Consider the following 19,586-nt stretch of genomic DNA (forward strand, 5'->3'; position numbering starts at 1 on the left):
AAGTATGAGAAATGTGAATGCTCTCTACAAATATTTTTGGTTTAAGAGATTACCTTGTAGGTGGCATGATTGTATAAATCTGTTTTCTGTGGGAAGGAATGGAAGGAACATTCTGATTTTTGTGTACACACACATAGAAAATAGCAATGTTACATTTACATATAATGAAACTTCAGGATTGTTTCATGTGGCTGACAGAATTACAAGAAATACTGGTAAGGCAGTTTGCATTTTCTGCTAATGTCACAGCGGTTTTATGAAGAGGAGTGAATCTGATATAGGTGAATTTTATACAGCATGTTTATTGATGTTATTTTCCCTTATTTGTTTCCCTAAAGAAAGTTTCTCCTTTAATAAAACATTAATTGTAGAGATGATAGGAGGAAAATACACTTTTCTAGAAATCCTCTGTAATGCAGTACAGGAAAAGGATTGAAGGTAGCTGAAGATTTTTGGTTGACCATGAACTGTGAATTGCAAATAGCAAACCCAGCATTTCAAGAAAGCTGCTTGTGCATTAGGAAAGTTGCATATTAGGTGGATTTAATTTTAGAATAAAGCTTTTAAATTAAACATTGTAAAACTTCTGTGTGTGCACATGCACATGTATGGGCACAGAGTATTTGATCCAGCAGTACAGAGCAGGCAAGCAAAAATGCATTTTACTTGATACCAGGGATTGCTTTTATGCAGGTGGTAATAGTGTAGCCATAACAAATCTGTCTGTGCAGGGCATGTCAGGTGTGATTTGTTCCTGATGAAGTAAAGCAGAGGATAAAATGAGATAGCTAGAGATGCAGTTGTGACTGGTACTACAGAATTACAGCCCCCAGCAACGGGAAATATCAAAAAGGAGAATGGATATTTGTAACATGGGAAAGAAAGGGGGCTGTTAGGGTGATACCGTGCTTGGAACGAAGGAGTCAGAATATGTTTTTCTGTGTGTTAGGGAGAATTACTGAAACTATTTTTTGTAGGAGCTTATAGCGAACATTTTGACAGAAAAATTGCAGATTTGGGTTTATATGTGAATGGTTCACATGGAAAATGCTGATGCATTACGAATGGCTTGTTTAATAATAGTGTGGGTACAGCGCTCATCCCGAGGTGTAAGAACAGGTGCTTTTAGTTTAAAGAGGAGATGCTCTTCTGACGAAAGCTGTTGCTAAGAGGATTGCACTGCTGCATGTCTCAGATGAGCTGAGCTGGATGTGTGGGGGAGGAATATGTGAGACAAATATCCCTCAGGTTTCGGCAAACATAATGTGGAAGAATCACAGTAGAAGCATTTATTTTCCTCTCCCTGCTGTGTTTCCTCTCTCTTCTGGTCTCCTCTCCCAAGAGAATGATCCATGGATAAACATCTCAGCTGTATGAAGCAGCTTGGAGCCCATTCGATTGTAAACTGATTTTATTTCTTATTTTTTAATATGTATTAACGTTTGAAAGCCCCCAAATCCCTGTGTGACTCATACAGCATTACTTGGCACAATTCCTTTGAAATCAATACAATTGTCTGCATTACCTCAGTTTATAGCTTCGGAGGCTGTACAAGCCTTGTGAGTACTTTTTCCTTAGAAACCAAAAGTTGTCGCAATTTATGCTATTACCGTTACCAGTTCCTTAAAAAACTCAGTGATTTACACGTGTGCACACACCCGCACACACAATTTCCTCAAAAATAGTGTTAGGTTATTTAAGCGTATGGTGGATAGAGCCAAAACTCAAGCTGCCAGCTGGAAGCTAGTTGCCTCCTTTTAAGCCTTTCAGTCTCATCACCCAGGATAGTGTTATCTGCATTGCATGTGAAGGAAATAATTCGTCTCCTTGCTGTCAGTGTAAGATGTCAGTGGCCAGCTGCTGGCTAGCCTTTTACTTTTTAAAAGGCTTTGTGACTCTCGGCTTTTTTCACTCCACACTTCGTGGTCATTTATTTCACTGTTCTTTTACCTGCTCCTTCTCCTTAAGCAAATTTGTGTAATTCTGAAATGCTTCTTCAGGGGAAATCCCAAGGGAATTTCTTCTGAAGGAGGTGGTGGTACCAGCAGCATTCATGTGCCGGGTTGTTCCTGGTGCCCCCTTCCCTTTCAAAGCAAAGGGAGAAGAAACGTCTCGGGATGGAGGTGTGCAGAGCAGGGATTAGCCAGGGCACTGAGTTCACCAGCAGGTTCCAGCAGGGTGAGACAGTTCATGGATGGATTAGGATTGCCTCCCAGCCCTGGGCGGTAGAAATGCATTGGGTTAGTGTAATAGGATCACTTCGTCGTTCCCCCTGCATTATCTGGGGTTGCGGTAGGTCGTGGTATTTTGCAAAATGTGCAGAACAGGTAACGTGGGTGCAGGCAATGAGGCACTGAGCTCCAGGGCTGTTCTCTTTGACTTCTGAGGAATTTTTCTCTGATTTTGGGTTTGGTTCAGGTTCAGATTTTCTTCTTTTCTATAATAGAGTGAACAAAAAGATCAAGTGACCTTTTGCTATAAAGGTCCTACCTACAGCACATTACATACCCATTAAGCACGTTACCCATCACATACCCATCACGGCACATTAAGAGCAGATTGAAAAGGGAACTCTCTTTCCTCTGGAGTCTGGAAAAAGAATTTCAGACTTTATAATCCATACATTTTGAGGATTATGCTTACTGAAGGGCTAATCCTGCCTGTTGTAACTCCCTTTTAATGCTTGAGAAATATGGATATATGTTTTCCTGTACAACTGCATCTACTTTAAAATAAAAAATTCTTAGAAATACTCCTTTTATTTATTTTAAATGAAATAATTTCTGGACCTGTAGCAGGAAATATTCAAAACTAAAACATAGCTAGTTCTTACAGGAGATAAAACAGAGGGTAAGGAGAACAAATTCTTTTATTTTAAGTAAGAGCTTTCTGCAAAAATTTGAAGAAAACCTAGATGTGCATTTGGAGTACTGTCTGTATAAAGCAGTCCATAAGAGAGTTACTAGGGCAAAGTAGGAAAGATTGGCCTGACATACCCTAGTTCCAGGCTTCTATCAAGGTAGGAGAAATGTATGTTTTGATTACTTAGTGTGTACAGCCTTTCTGGTTACAATTTGTTCCCTACGCAGTTCCTGACCATTTATTTCTGGTGATATCTGCACTTCTTTGTCCCTGTTGCACAGAAGCAACACCTGAAAAGCTTCCAGTTCAGAAATTTTCTTCTGTGTCTGTTGAAGTTCTTCAATATAGTTTTGCAGAGATAATTACTGATTTGATCTTTCTTCTTGAAAGTAATTTTGCTTCTGAGAATTGTTCTCATGTATTTAATTTATTTTTTCAATAATGAATACCTGTATAGTTTAGGGTAGTGGTTTTTTGCTTTTAAAATATCACCCCACTTTGATGACGATAGAGCTTATTTTTTATTTTTTTTTTATTTTTTAACTATTTAAAAAACTGTGCTTTTAACTCATGCTTTTGCTGAAAAGCTGTGGTGCTTGCTTTATCAGGGCAGCAGATGTCTGCAGATGTCATTTGGTTATAGGTTGGTGCCTCTGTAACTCTGATGGAGGTTTCAGTCAGGTGTGGGCAATGTGTCTCCAAAATGCTGTTGCTTAAACTAGTGTAAGTCAAAAATGAAAGGCCTTTTCTGCTGTTTGTGTGTATTTATCTTTCCTGGCTCAAAACAGCCCTCTGAAGTAATGAGACAAACTAACTGCTAAGTTATAAACTGAAAATTTGGACTAAAGCAGAGTGGGATTTTATCAGCACTGTTTCAGTCTTCACTTTGAAGTGAGAAATTGCAGCATGACTCAGCAGCGAATTTTATGATGGCAGAAGTAATCAATTTTATCCCATCTCAGGAAAATTTAATTCTGGGTCAGATTGTTGTTTACTTGCTAAAAATATATATATTTTTTCTTGCTGGAAAATGTTAGTGCCTACATCTAAGTACAAGACTGTAGCTCATAACAGAATTGCAGTTCTGCTAGTTTCAGCAGAAACTGAAGAATTACTTAATTTGCAGAGGAGGAGGAATGTTTCCACATCTTGTCTCGAATTCAGCTCATGGGTTTTGTATTCCCAGCCTGGTACAGCTGATATTCAACTTTGTACTGAAGATAACAGGAGGTAAACTTGTATCTCCTGTGCTGTTTCTCTCTCTAGAAGTCTGTTGTAATTACTCAAGGCTTCCACTGTGGTTTACAGGGTCCTCCCTCTAGGACATACCTGTTGTAGTTTCCCCTGGCAGAGTGGGAATTGTGTCCCACTTTACGCCTACTCCAGCTAATGAGGTCCGTCTGCTAATCCCAGGTAGGAATTGCCACTTCGTGTCTTCCCAGGCGGCAATACGTGAGATCCAAGACACTGCTGAGAAATCCTATGTTCCTGCGCAGGCTAACAAATCCTGCCACCTTATTATTCTCAAGTGTGTGCCTTCTATATGTAAAATCGGATTGTTTCTTTCACGTTGTTATATATGAGTGTGTTTTTTCTCTCCCCCCTTCCTCTTTAGTGCCTTTTTTTTTTTTTTTTTTTTTTTTTGGTGGTATTCTGTTCCCTCAGGACTTGCTAGATGTCAGTGTCTGACGGGAACAGCTAGTTCCTCTCAGGTGTCTGGGTTAGAGCTCAGCTGGGATCATTAATTAGTCTGGCAACGCTGTCAGGGCTGGAGCTGTTCCTGTTAGCTGGGCTAGAACTAAAAAGGTCTATCGATTCTTCCTTCACATGTTTATATTAGAGTTATATGTTACACCTGGATGTTGCTTTCTTTAAGTATTTCTTGAAGTACTCTGGAGTGCATATTTCTAATATTTATTAAAGCATATTAAGCTTTCTTTCATACATCTTGTGTTGTTCTTTGAGAAATGGTGGTTTCTTGTTAGGTAGTTAGTATGAGAATATAATTTGGGCAAGTACTGTGTTTCAGGTTCAGTTTCTAGCAATTATCAATTATTGAGTGATTGCTGTGATGTTTAAAGGAAAACTAAGTGCTCTGCAGAGAAAACAGATAGCCAGCTATGTAAGAATGAAAGCAGGGGCTTGAAATAAGTGAGGCAAGATAAATAACAAATATCACAATTTCTGACCGCTCGAGTTGAGCTAAAAACATCTTTGCTAAGTGTTTTTGGAAGTCATAATAGGTCACAGAATCACAGAATTGTAGGGGTTGGAAGGGACCTCGAGACATCGTCAGCCCTTCTGAATTTATTAGCCAAATCCCTTCGTAATGGATTAACTTCCTTAGTTTTCAGATGAACAAATTTTATTTATTAATTGTATTGGATGGTGGTGTTGTATTGCTCAGCCTTTGAGCGTTTAACTGTGTCATCATGCTCTTTAGAAACAGATGTGGTTTGTTTCTTTTTGTTTTGTTTTGTTTTGTTTTGCTTGATATTTTTTTTCCTTACAAATGCATGTGTATGTCGCTATAATACTGGGTAATGTAAAGAAAGAGGTTGATTTCTTTTTTTTTAAACCAGGTTCCTGTAATCTTGGTTGTGGGTATGTGTTGAAAATAGTTGCTGTTATTTTTTGAAAAGAAAAAATGATTCTCTTAATCTTACCTCAGTATAATGGAACTGACTACATGAAGTCTTTTTCTAAGTAGTTTTTTAAGCTGTGCTTCATTAGCATAGAAAATAGAAGCTAACAATAATCTTTACCTGCGAAACAAATGTTTGACTATTATATAAGTAATGTGATATTCTAATATATATATATATATTTTTTTTTTTCTTCTTTAACAGGTATCTTTCAGATGAAGGAATCGAAGCTTGTATAAGTTCATCTGAAAAAGTCAATACAAATGACATTATCCTAGTTGCCCTTAATGTAAGTTATGATTGTGAACTTTTTTTCTGACAAATCATGCTAAAAACAATATATCTAAAGGGTCAGGTATAAGTGTGTGAGGCTAATTAAATATACAGTTGTCTGTGTGATTTATGTAAAGGACAAGGTGCCTTCCTCCCTCCTGGCATATATGAATTATTTCTTAATTTTATGTGGATGTGACCTCTATACCAAACTGTTAAACCTAGGGGGGAGAAAAATGAACATACTTTGTAGTAGGAAAATATTTTTTTTTCAAATTTAAATCTGAAGTCAAAGTGCAAGCAATAATAAAATCAGGACTGCTATGTATGGACATGAGCATGAAATTACAGTGCAAACTATTAGTTTGGGATGAGTAAAACATCCTTAGTTTGACTTCTGGGCATGCTGTTCTTTAAAGCATGCAATGTGTACATTTTTATGTAACTACAAACAGTTGCTGGATTTACTGTAGAAATCTGGATTGGTCGTAATTATTTCTGCTGACAAGGAAATTCACAAATAAGTACTGCGTTTCCAGCTTGTTTGATGGATAATCAAAATCACAATAAAACAAAAATGTTATGCCAGTGTTCAAAGCCAGTTTAATTGGTTATCAATGTTTTTTCATTGTCAGTTGTTTTGATGCCCAGAAGATTAAGTTGCCTGTTGGGTAAGTTAGGGGAAAGTGGTGTGGCTTGAAAGACAGGATAAAAGTGAGTTTAGATTCCATCTCTCAAAAACTGACACCTCTCATTAACTGTTAGAGTAATTTTGGACAAAAGAAACCAAGAAAGAAGCCAGTTTAGGTGTTTTTGTGAATTGCCGAAATAAGTATGAAATGGACATAAACATTCCTTCAGTTCTTCAAATGGTTTTATTTTGTATAAGATCTTGCAACAGACTTGAAGTGTTTTCCCCTTCCTGCTGCTGTGGTTGCAAAGCATCTTGCTGGAGACTTGTCAATTGTATGGATACGGAACATTGCAGAACAGTTTATAGAAGTTTGTGTGCTATTCAGAGATAAATAACTGACAGATGACAGATTGGTTTCATCATGTGGGCTCAGATTGAAAACCAAATGTGCTTTTTTATCGCTCTATGGCTGTGTTTTGCAATAGAAAACAATTTGAGCATCTATCCGCTCTTTTACTGTATTCACTCTGAATATCTGCAGAGCATCCCTACAATTATTCTTACTCTCTACAGGATGCCAGTGTTACTCAGCCAAAAAAAAATGGAATGAAGCACTTGCTTGCAGCATTTTACATGCTAAAATATAGTGCTACTCAGTTCTAGATACAGTAGTTCATTGGCATGTGTTAATGGCAAGTTAGTATAAGTTCTAGTAGCAATTCTGCTTAGCCCTTCTTCTTTAGAAGGAAGCATTTGTGACCTGAATAAATAAGCATCTTCAATATAGGAATCTGCAGCAGCATGTTCTGTTTTAAACAAAATTATTTCAAGCCAAGGAATTTAGAAAACGTAAGTGTTTTTGTCTGCACTACTGTTTTTTTGTTTGTCTTTTTTAGTCTTAAGAAATGTAAGTGCACTATAGAATCATTAAGATTCATATTGAAGAGACCTCCAAGATAATCTGGTCCAACCATTCCCCTACCACCACTATCACCCACTAGACCATGTCCCTAAGCACCACGTCCAACCTCTTCCTTAAACACCCCCAGGGACAGTGATGCCACCACCTCCCTGGGCAACCTGTTTCAATGCCTGACTGCTTTCTCTAAGAAAAAATATGTCGTAATTTCCAACCTGAACCTCCCCTGGCACAACTTGAGGCCATTCTCTCTAGTCCTAACACTAGTTACCTGTGGGAAGAGGCCAACCCACAGCTCCCCACAGCTTCCTTTCAGGTATTTGTAGAGAGCAATAAAGTCTCCCCTGAGCCTTCTCTTCTCCATACTAAACAACCCCAGTTCCTTCAGCCTCTCTTTATAGGACTTGTGTTCCAGGCCCTTCACCAGTTTCATAGCCCTGCTCTGGATGTGCTCCAGGGCCTCAATGTACTGAGGGGCCCAAAAGTGAACACAGTACTCAAACTGCGGCCTCACCAGATCAGAGTGTAGGGGAATAATCACCTCCCTGGCCCTGCTGGCTACACTATTCCTGATACAAGCCAGGATGCCGTTGGCCTTCTTGGCCACCTGGGCACACTGGTGGCTCATGTTCAGGCGAGCATCAACCAGCACCCCCAGATCCTTTTCCTCTGCACAGCTTTTGAGCCACTCTGCACCAAGCCTGTAGCGTTGCATGGGGCTGTCGTGGCCAAAGTGCAGGACCCAGCACTTAGCCATGTTGAACCTCCCATTGGCCTCTGCCCATTGATCCAACCTGTCCAGGTCCCTATGCAAAAACTTGATGTGTAAAGTTTAATTAGTTTTTACTCCATTTCCTATTTTAACATGCTGCACATATAAGCCATCCAGGCCATCCTTTTGTCATGCATCATCCTGATTGATATGCATGTCCAAACTGTGGTTAGGGGAAGGTGTTTTTGTAGAGATTTGTTCCTTTGATCATATGAGTTCTTCAGTTAAATACCATCAACAGCTGTGTTGCATAGTTGCTGAATAATGTCACATAGCTGTTTACCTCACTTCCAAAAGAAATAATCAGGCAGACATTTAAGGTGAAAAGCATTTAATAGAAATGTGATGTAGACTTTTACTCTAGGTTTAATTGCAGAAATGTTCCCAACCTTTGATGATGGATTTGTATGTGTAAAAACACAAAAATTAAAAATGCTTTTCTCTTAAGTGCCAGATGAAAAAGGAAGAAGTTTGCCTGTATTAAACATCAGAGTTGAGTCTAATAAGTAAGCATTACTTAGTCATTTCTTTTCAACAATTAAAAGCATTTTTAACTATCTTTGAAAATGTGTTGAAAATTACTTTAAGTAGTTGATTTTTTTTCATCTTACATGGAGGGTTAGAGGTTAGAGGGACTTTTTTAATACTGTACAAGTGATTGGCAGTATAGAAGAAATGCACTTTTTGCTTTTTATAATACCTTTTTTTAAAATGGGATATTTTAGGTTAATATTCTCTTGTCTTCTCTGTTAATTTCAGACAGATTTAAGAACTATTGGCAAGAAATTCCTCCCCAGTGACATCAATGGTGGAAAGGTGGAAAAGGTAGACAATATTATTTCACTTCTTTTGTTGTGATTTCTGTGTGATGACAGACTGCTGCACTGCGTTAGTCTGTTTTTGTCATTATTCAACATACAAATGAAGCCAATATTTGAGTGCATTATACAATAAATATATTTACATTAGTTTGCTCACTATGCTTTATAATGAAGACTTTTTACTTCTGAACTTTGAAATGCTTAAATAAACATGAACGATCCTAACAACTTCCTTTTCGCTCAGAAACAGTTTAACCTCTTTGATCTTGACATAGTATCAAAAGTTCTTTTTTTTTTTCTTTATTCTTCTGAGTGCAGCAAAGCAGGTTAGGAATAAAGGAAAGCAGTTGTATAATTATGATACACAATGATAAATGTTGATACTGTCTTCACAATATCCACAGATAAACATGATTAAGGTTATAAACTTTGTAATTTACCTGTGGTTGTGCAGCTTATGGGTTATGTGGATAAACCATGTCAGATGATGCAATGCTTTATATTCCACAGGTAGTATTATATTCAAAGTTTAGATATGCCATATTTTTGACATATACACTGTATGTTCAGATAAAAATTGAATTTGACCTCATTGGTATACCCTTCCTGTTTTCTTCCTTGCATTCATTTAAGAGAGTGGATAAATGAAGGAGTTTTTATTTTAAAGCTAGTGGTAGTTCTCCATTCAAATCATTATCCCTAATCTCCCAGTATTGATGATCTGTATTTTTGATGTGAAGGTTCTTGAGAAACATATTTCATTACTGTTGAAATTCACTATAGCAATAAATCAAGGCAGCATTCTTTTGAGAAAGCAAGATTGATGAGAGAGGCTGTTTAAGAGCTGTTTGGATTTATTTCTGTTGATGCTATTGTCCGAATGGGGTGGTGACTGATATACCACAAGCTTCTGGAACAACAACAGAGGAACATCATTGTCAGCTATGAAAAGCCCACTTGAGAGATACCATGCTTGGGTGATAGTTCATAGTGGTTAGCCAGACAGCAGTCCATGCATGAAACCCATTACTTATTAAAACAACTTTCTGGAAGAAGTATTATTAATTTTATTTCTTACTATATGGAACTGTTTTTGCAAGTGCTACTTCAAAATATTATCCTTTTTTTTTTTTTTTTTTTTTTCCTTTTTCCCAAGGTGTTAGTTTATGAATTAATTCTGATAGATTGTTTACCTTTTTATGATTTGGAATAACATACCGTTAAAGATATTTCAGTGCTTAAAGCTTTTTTTTTTTTTTTTTTTTTCCAACTAGAAAAATGAAAAAAAAATAAATCTAGGCTTTTTCTTATATCTGTGATTTGAATATTTTTCTTCCCCGTCAGCATTCTGTTTTTGAAGTATTGAAAACAAATAAAATACTTCTCATCATCTGTTTTTACACTGTTCATTTTGCAGTTGCTTAATTGAGTATTACTGAATTCTGCACTTCATATCCTGTAGTATTGACAAAATCTAAACATATTTGGTTAAATACTTCAACGAGGTCAAGTGCAATGCTCTGTACCTGGGTCAGGGCAATCCCAGGGACAAATAACATGCTGGGCAGGGAATGGATTGAGAGCAGCCCAGATGAGAAAGACGTAGGGGTGTTGGTTGCTGAAGGGCCAGAGCAGATGATACATGCTTGCAGCCCAGAAAGCAGGCTGCATCAAAAGAAGCGTGGCCAGCAGGCTGAGGGAGGTGATTGTCCCCCTCTGCTCTACTTTTATGAGACCCCTCCTAGGGTACTGGGTTCAGCTCTGGGACCCCCAGCATAAGAAGTACGTGGACATAGTAGGTACGTCCTATAGGACATGGGCCTAGTAATGAGTCCAGGGGAGTCAAGAATGACAGTGGGGCTCGAGCACTTCAGTGAAGACAGGCTGAGGGAGTGAGTTGGGATTGTTCAACCTGGAGAAGAGCAGGCACCAGGGAGACCTTATAGCAGCCTTCCAGTACCTGTTGGGTGCCCATAAGAAAGATGGGTAAGGACTCTTTACTCTGAGGTGTTGTGATAGTACAAGGGGTAACAGTTTTAAGGGCAATTTGCCCTAGAAAAGGGCAAATTTAGTTAATATGAGGGTAAATTTTTTTTACTATGAGGGTGGTGAGGCACTGGAACAGGTTGCTGAGAGAAGCTGTGGATGCCCCATCTCTGGAAGTGTTCAAGGCCAGGCTGGATGGGGCTTTGAGCAATCTGGTCTGGTGGGAGGAATCCCTGCCCATGGCAGGGGGTCTGGAACTATATCTGTAAGGTGGCTTCCAATCCAAACCATTTTATGATGAATATAATTCTCCAAGTATTGTTGGGTGTATTATAATGCTTTTCATATTTAGGTTTGCTATTTTAGTTTCCAACTGAAACATTTTCAGTTGGAAGTGATTTTTATAGTTTTTTTTTTTTTTTTTTCTCCACAGTTGAATTACTGTTGGGTTTCTTTAGAGGTAATTGTTCAGCTGTTTGCTTGAGAATATACCTAGTAACTTCTCCATTTTAGTGCCAGTAGAGGCTATGGAACAGATCATCCTGAGTGCCATCAGGCAGAACATGCATGACAGCCAGGTGTTCAGGCCCAGTCACCATGGCTTTATGAAAGGCAGGTCTTGCTTGAAGTACATGATCTGCTTCTAGGGCAAGGTGACATGCTTAGTAGATGAGGAATAGGCTGTGGGTGTTGTTTATTTAGGCTTTCCTAAAGCTTTTGACACAGTTTCCCACAGCATCTTTCTGGAGAAGCTGGCTGCTCATGGCTTGGATGGTTGTACTCTTAACTGGGTAAAAAACTGTCTGGGTGGCCAGGCCCAAAGTGTTGTTGTGAATGGAGTTAAATCCAGCTGGAGGCCAGTCACTAGCAGTTTCTCCAGGGCTCAGTACTGGGGCCAATTCTACTTAATATCTTTTTCAATGATCTGGACGAGGGGATCAAGTGCATTCTTAGCACAAGTTTACTGATAACACCAAGTTGGGTGGGAGTGCTGATTTGCTTGAGGGTAGGAGGGCTATGACACCTATGCAATTTAATTACTAACAGAAAACATAGGCTTGATATTAGTTTATTGTAAAATCATTTCTGAGGCTATTCAAGGTAGGCAATGTGTATGGTGTCTTGTAGTCATCGGACCTGTAAAAAAAGAATGTAAAGTTCATGTACTTATGTACATTGCCCAGAGCTCCAAATGTTGGATGGCATATTCATAAAAGGTCTCTTCACTTAATGTTGTTCGTTTAGAATTCCAGTGAGAAATACAAGAGTGAACTTTTTTAGATTAGCAGTTTTGACTAAACAAACAATTTTAAGTGCGTTGCAGACATTGGAAATACTGGAAATAATGTTTTTTGACCTTGTCTTTTGGAGTGCTTCAGATCGCAAAGTAAAAAACAAGTCACTGCACTTGGATGACAAGACTTAGAGTGCTGTTCTTGCAAAAGATGTTGGAAATTATGCATTTTTTGGTAGATTGTAGGAAAAACCTACAAGTGTGACCTTTATGCTTGGAGATGTTTTGTTGATTTGTGAAAAATTTATTATATTTTAAAAGATGAGTGTGTGTGTGTGTGTGTGGGGAAGAGTGGTTGGTGATTGATTTTATGTTGACTTACTGAGCTAGAGGATAAGCAACTAATTTGTAGATCAACAGGCTTTTAATTTAAGGTTATCCAGTGTATGTTCAGAACCAAAATTGTCCACTGAAAAAGGAAAAGAGTGATAAAAGGGAAGTAATGATTAGGGAGAGTAATGATGTGATTTCAATGATTTAAAATCCAGACTCATGGATTTCAGTATAAAAGAAGCTCTTAAATTAAATATTTAACAAAGAGATAAATGATTTTATTTTTTTTTTCCTAGCTTGATACTTTGCCTCCATTTTCAGTATGGATATTCTAACTTCTGTGGCAAAATAAGGAAGGTGTATGGAAGTTGTGATTACTGTGTCTAAGTAAGCAAAAGTTACGTGTATAAAATGTGAAATCACATATTTGGGGACTGACAGTCCTGCTGTAGGCTTAGAACTCCCTCATTTGGGAGTCAATGCAGAGGAGAGAAACTTGGTTATAGAAGTTGCTGTTGCCTGTAAACAGTGCAATGCGGCTGCGAAAAGGAAAGTGGAATAAAGATGTGTTCTGAGACACCTCTATATCTGGGAAGACATTGCAGAGGTTTTGTTGCAGCTGACGATTGTATAATTTTGGTCATTGTTTTTGAGAAAGGTAAAATTGAGATACTGCGAGTACAAGGGAGTATTACTAGGATAAGTGGGAAGTGGAAAGGAAAGTATGTTTCCAGGCAGCAAACTTGGAATCAGGGAGGAGGTACAGAGTTTGTAAGCATATCAGAAAGAAGGAAGTAATAAAAGAGGAGTAAGATTAGTTTAAATTGGAAGAGAATTTTTGGTGGAGAAATTGATTTAAACTACTCAAGAAATCTAGATTAAAAACTGAAAAAAAAGATGCTTAATAATCAGTGCAATAATATTCTGGAACATCTCTTCCCTGTAGCAGTTAAGTTTTTTTTTTTTTTTTTTTAATGCATCTGTCATTGTTGTTAGTGAATAGAGCTTGATATATTTCTGCAGGGGGTTGTCTTACTGTTGATGGGGATGGAAGACTGGATAGTAGGATTGTGTGCTGCAGGAATCCAATCCAATCCAAATTTTTTAAAATTCAAGTTTGCTTGATTCAAGGCACTTCTATTTCCCATATAGTCAGGTAATTGAGAGAAATCAATGTGTATCTATTCCTTTCATTTTCAGTCATAAAGAGTAAAAATACAAACAGGGGGAAAAAGCTTTCTTTTTTTTTTTTTTCTTTTTTTTCTTGTAGATAACTCCTGGCAGCGGTGATGGGGGTTTTGAGAAGCCAGAGAAAATGGGATGAAGGAAAATTGTGGCGCACATTCATTTTTGTTTTATTATTTCTTAAATTCCAAACTTGTCTGCTTCTGTTGACATTGCTAAGGAGATTGGACTTTCTATGTGTGAACTTCTGCTAAAATTTAGTTTGGTCTTACTTTAATCAACTTTTTTATTTAAATCATAGCTTTTAGATGGTTATTCTAGAAAAACCACTCTGTAAACCTTTTGCTAGAGAAAGGTAATCCTCCAGCTTTAGAAAAGAAGTATGGACTGTAAAGAAAAAGTCTGGGAATTACTTTTTTATAGCTTTTAGCACAAACTAGTAGATAGCACACTGATCTTTGCTTTCCTAACGGTACAGTTTTCGTTTAGTGAAGTTAGGCAAATCTGCCTACTTAGTAAGTGCTGCTGCCTATTTTGAGATGTGTAAAAATAATTGTTTGTGTAACCTCTCAGTAGAAGGTACCTGTGGTTCAGAAATGCTTCAGGAGGGAAGAAAAATTACACATTTCTGTTGTTCATCTTGCATGGAAAATAACTTCGATTTGTAGCATTAAGACGATAGGCAAATATTTTCATAAAAGACATAATAGAGTCTAAATGTGAAACAATGTGGGCAGTTGACCATATATGTGATTGTCAACTTTAGTCACTGATACACAAAAATCTTTTATTTGCTCATTTATATCTGTTTTGTGTGGCCTTAAAAATCTATATAACCACCATTAACCACAAGATGGCCACATTTGCATAGGATTTAAGAAGGCTGAACCCTCGCATTTCCATCCAGATGACTGTATGCCATGCATATATGTGAGGTATTTTTAATGTAATGAAGATGCAAGGAAGTCTGTTATAACAAGTTATAATGTACAATTTAGTAATGATGTTACATTTAGGGTATAGCTTCGTTTTCTTTTGAGTATGTATGCTCAATTACAATTGAAACATTCATTTCACGAGTGTTCAGAAAGGATTTCATTTCTAACATCAGAGAAATGCTTTCCAAATGCTGACAGGCTGATGGTAAGCAGTTAGAACATAACTTGCTACATATTTTAATTCTTGTTTTAAGTTACTCTTACACTTCCCAATTTCTGCCAGTACATTAGTATAACTAACAGTGCTTAGTTGCCTGCTACCATCTCTTTGATTGTGGATGTCATGGTTTCCTACAGCCTTTTTTATTTTAAGGCATGATTGAATTTGCTGTTCCGGTTAAAACTGATCTGCATTAAAAAGTTTCAGTCTTGAGGTGCTTGTATTTAGCTTCCATTGAGAGTGATTGCTCTGTGTTTGAAACTCCATATGTCAAAAATGAATTTTTCATTGATCTTTTATAATTGAGATGATTTTGACAGGCTTAGGTACTTGTGGCTGTGCATGCAGTGATGCTGACAGATCGAACTGAGTGATAGTCTGTCTAGAGAGAGCTATTTAGCAGCTTTAGGTAAGCTCTCATCCTTGAGCTCTTCACCTTTTCAGTGTTTTGATTGTGTTCTTAGCTCCTAATGCCTATTTCAGGAGCTTTAAAGAGGCATGATTCCATCTGTATTTTTGAGAAAAAGTAGATAATGCTAGATATAATAGATATAGCAAAGTCCTTGTGAAAGGTTGACTTTTTAGTTTTCAGATGAGGTTGAGTGTGTCAAAGCAATGCCTCTAGGCAGGCAGTATCTTGAAAACAGTAGGTTATAGTCTAGTTGTTATATTACCTAAAAATCATTAGGTAGCTGTTGGGAATTGTTTCAGATTTTACCTCTGTAACTTTGAGATCAGAAGGGACTGATTTATTAGAAGATTTTCTACCTTGATCACAGTACTTTGGCAAGTTAGTATGCTTCTGGTTCTAGCTTGATCTGGAACATCTCTTGTTGTAAGGATAATTGCTGCCATCCTGTTTGTGTGCGGCAATGTCTTAACTTGCTGACCCTGTGGCAAGTGTAAGTACTGTTTGAAGACCACTGGTATTAAATAGTTTTAGTGACTTTTGGGATTTGCTGGAAGGGCTTTTGATTTGTTCTACATAGTATATCTAACAGTTGATCTACTAGTCCCCTCCAGTCAGAGCGTATAGTTAACATCGCACTCTTTTTCTGAACACAATGTGAAGTACTTAAATATGTTTCTTTGTATTGAAGAAGAGTTAACTAAATATAAGTAAATTATGTTTTAATCTATTTAAACTGTGTCTAGAAAGACCTGAGTACATTGTATCACATAATAATGTGGATATTTGTTTATACTGTTTTCATTTTTTTGTTCTTCTTTACAAGAGTCATGTAGGTTCTTATATGAATTTATCTACAAATATAAGCTGAGGAAATCTAAGCTTTGTCTAATCATGGTCTGCTTGGCAAATGGTTCTTAAAGTAAATAGATGCACTTCATTTTGAAATTATGAAGGTGGTCTTAAAAGTCTACACTTGAATGATTTTGACAAATACTTCACTTAAAATCTCAGTAGAATGAAAAAGAAACACATTACTGTAGTCAGTAAAAGACATCAAAGAGAAGGGTGATGTACTGAAATCAGGAAACTGAAAGGGCTGTCAACAAAGTAATTCTATCATCTTTCACATTCCAGCTTGGCACCAATTTAAAATAAATTTTAGTTATAAAATTTTAAAAGTATTTTAAAATAGTGTTATAGAAAAAAGTAACTTACTCTGGAAATTCATTATCACTTGATAACATATATGCCTTACTTCTGCTTTTGAATTCATTAAACCTCAACTTCCAGTCATTACCCTTTGTCTCATTCTCCCGTTTCAAGGTCAAGAGTTCAGATTTATCTACTAGTTTTCACATAAATAAATTTTAAACTTTCAGTATGAATATTATAATGTCATTAGTGCAATACTGTGTATTGTAGAAGATGATACTGTACTTTTCACATTGAAAAACTAAGATTATTCATTAATATGTGTGCAGTTGCCTGTCCAGTTAACAAATACTTTTTGGAGCAACTGTTTTTTTTGTATACAATCTTTCTCCTTCTATGACAAAGTGATGGCGCTTAGTGGATGAGGGAGAGGCTGTGAATGTGGTCTACCTTGATTTCAGTAAGGCTTTTGACACCGTTTCCCTCAACATTCTCCTCAACAAGCTGGCTGCTCATGGCTTGAACTGGCGTTAAACTTCATGGCTTGAACTTAGTTGGGTTAAAAACTGGCTGGATAGCCGGGCCCAAATTGTTGTGGTGAATGGAGTCAAATCCTCCAAAATGGAGGCCGGTCACTAGTGCAGTCCCTCCCCCACGGTTCAGTACTGGGGCCAGTCCTCTTTAATATCTTTATCGATGACCTGGATGAGGGCATTGAGTGCACCTTCAGTAAGTTTGCAGATGACACTAAGTGAGGTGCATGTGTTGATCTGCTCGAGAGTAGGAAGGCTCTGCAGGAGGATCTGGATAGGCTGGACCGATGGGCTGAGGTCAACTGCATGAAGTTCAACAAGGCCAAGTGCCAGGTCCTGCACCTGGGGCGCAATAACCCCAAGCAGAGCTACAGGCTGGGAGATGAGTGGTTGGAAAGCTGCCAGGCAGAGAAGGACCTGGGAGTGATGGTTGATAGTCGGCTGAATATGAGCCAGCAGTGTGCTCAGGTGGCCAAGAAGGCCGACAGCATCCTGGCTTGTATCAGAAGCAGTGTGGCCAGCAGGGCTAGGGAAGTGATTGTCCCCCTGTACTCGGCTCTGGTGAGGCCGCACCTTGAGTACTGTGTTCAGTTTTGGGCCCCTCGCTACAAGAAGGGCATTGAGGTGCTTGAGCGAGTCCAGAGAAGGGAGACGAAGCTGGTGAGAGGTTTGGAGAACAAGTTCTACGAGGAGCGGCTGAGGGAGCTGGGTTTGTTCAGCCTGGAGAAAAGGAGGCTCAGGGGCGACCTTATCGCTCTCTATAAGTACATTAAAGGAGGCTGTAGTGAGGTGGGGGTTTGTCTGTTCTCCCATGTACCTGGTGACAGGATGAGGGGGAATGGGCTCAAGTTGCACCAGGGGTGTTTTAGGTTAGATATTAGGAATAATTTCTTTACCAAAAGGTTTGTCAGGCATTGGAATGGGTTGCCCAGGGAAGTGGTGGAGTCACCATCCCTGGAGGTCTTTGAAGGATGTTTACATGTAGAGCTTAGGGATATGGTTTAGTGGAGGCCTTGTTAGTGTTAGGTCAGAGGTTGGACTAGGTGATCTTGGAGGTTTCTTCCAACCTAGATGATTCTGTTATAGTATAATCCCATATTATCATTTAGGTAATGCCTTCATTCATGTTCCAGATAGTACAGTTGTAGTTTACTCTTTCTTTGGGATTGTGCAACATGGTTATTTTACCAGAATCTAAGGATTTTCATCTTAAAAAAATGCAAGAGAGCAGTGTGAAACCTGTGGCTTGAAGGAGCTGTGAGCAAGTACTGCAGAGTAGTCTAGAGAGCTTTTAACTTTGGGTTGATGAACTCCCTTGAATGTAAAAACTTGCTATTACTGGTTTTCATGTGACTCTTCATTGTGCTCAGTGAGAACAGCTACTTGGAAACTTAAATATTAACATTGCCTTCATGTGTCTTTGTAACTTGGCCAAGTTAAGAGGATTTTTATATGGTGGGTTACAGTGATTCTTTGAAGTAGTCAATGCAAAGACTACTGGTAAAGGTCTTCTGGATTCACCTGGAATTTTGTGATGGTAGTCTTCCTTCTGCAGGAAGATGGACTTCTGCCATCACTACGTGGTCGTTTTATGTGGTGAGAGGGAAACTGAGCTGAATTGTGACAGGGAAGCTCTAAGAACCTGATTAAGTCCGTATAAACAAATAGGTTGTTAATATAGCATAGTTACTTAAGAGTACCATTCTTCTGTTCTTCTTCTGCACCTGTTTCTTTGAAGTAACATGTGATTTTCATCATTAGAGAAGCAGACGCTATTGTCTAAGCTCGTCAAATGTGCAGCTGTGCTTTATTGTAATGCATGCTTGATACAGTGTATAAGAAAACCTGAATCTATTTGCATATATATTCATAGTTAGCCTAGCTCTAATTTCTTTGCGCTGCAGAATTGTAAGGGGTCTATCAAACAGTTATTTAAAAACAAAAACACGTGCCCAGAACTAAAATTTACTTAACATTTATGAGAGAAATTGCAATCATAATAAAGATACTGTTCAGCTGAGTACCAGATCTAGTTGTGGTCACTTAGGAGTTCTTCTCATATAACTAACGCTTCTTGATTTGTACTTTGAAAACATTTTATATTAAAAAAAAAAAAAAAAAAAGTTTTAATTTATGATAAGCCAGGCTTAATGAGTTGAAACGATTTATGAGTGTGGTGGTGTGTCATTCACTACTATAGAAATAATCTTTCTGTACAAAAATTCTAGAAGAGAAAAATATTAATCGTCATCTCTTTGTGTCTTCTTTTTTGAAGTTAGTTGATAGAGGGGGACTTGTTTTCCTATTATACATTAAATTATCCAGTTATGCTTCTGTTGAAATCAAGGGGAAAGAAAACTCCATTCATAGGAGAAACAGGATTGGTCATTTAACTGTTACTGTCAGAAATAAGAGTTGGACAGAAATGAATGAAAATACTGTTGTTTATACTATCATTTTCAAATATTCACTTATTGAAAGAAATGATACAAAAGCTCCAAGTTTAAGTAGATTTCCAAATGAACATAACCTCTACAGCTTTTGAGAAATCCTCCACCACAAATACAGTATTTGAAGTCTTGTTTTTTTTGTTCGTACACTCGCTCCAAATCTTTCACTTCTTTTCTATAATTGATATTGTAGAGATGTACTAAGCATCATTACAGC

The 19,586-nt window shown here is 37.8% G+C and overlaps 1 protein-coding gene across 1 annotated transcript in view; it reads left to right on the forward strand.

The window, feature by feature from the left end:
* The window catches only part of TDRD3 (tudor domain containing 3), a 104,166-nt gene that overhangs the window by 34,503 nt on the left and 50,077 nt on the right, over window positions 1–19,586 (forward strand). Inside the window, exons 2-3 of the mRNA XM_084294136.1 lie at window positions 5,712–5,796; window positions 8,865–8,930. Of these exons, the coding sequence (XP_084150262.1) occupies window positions 5,712–5,796; window positions 8,865–8,930 (151 nt within the window). The remainder of the gene's footprint in view (window positions 1–5,711; window positions 5,797–8,864; window positions 8,931–19,586) is intronic.

The sequence above is a fragment of the Netta rufina genome (assembly GCF_964035555.1).
Source record: "Netta rufina genome assembly, chromosome: 1".
NCBI lineage: Eukaryota > Metazoa > Chordata > Aves > Anseriformes > Anatidae > Netta > Netta rufina.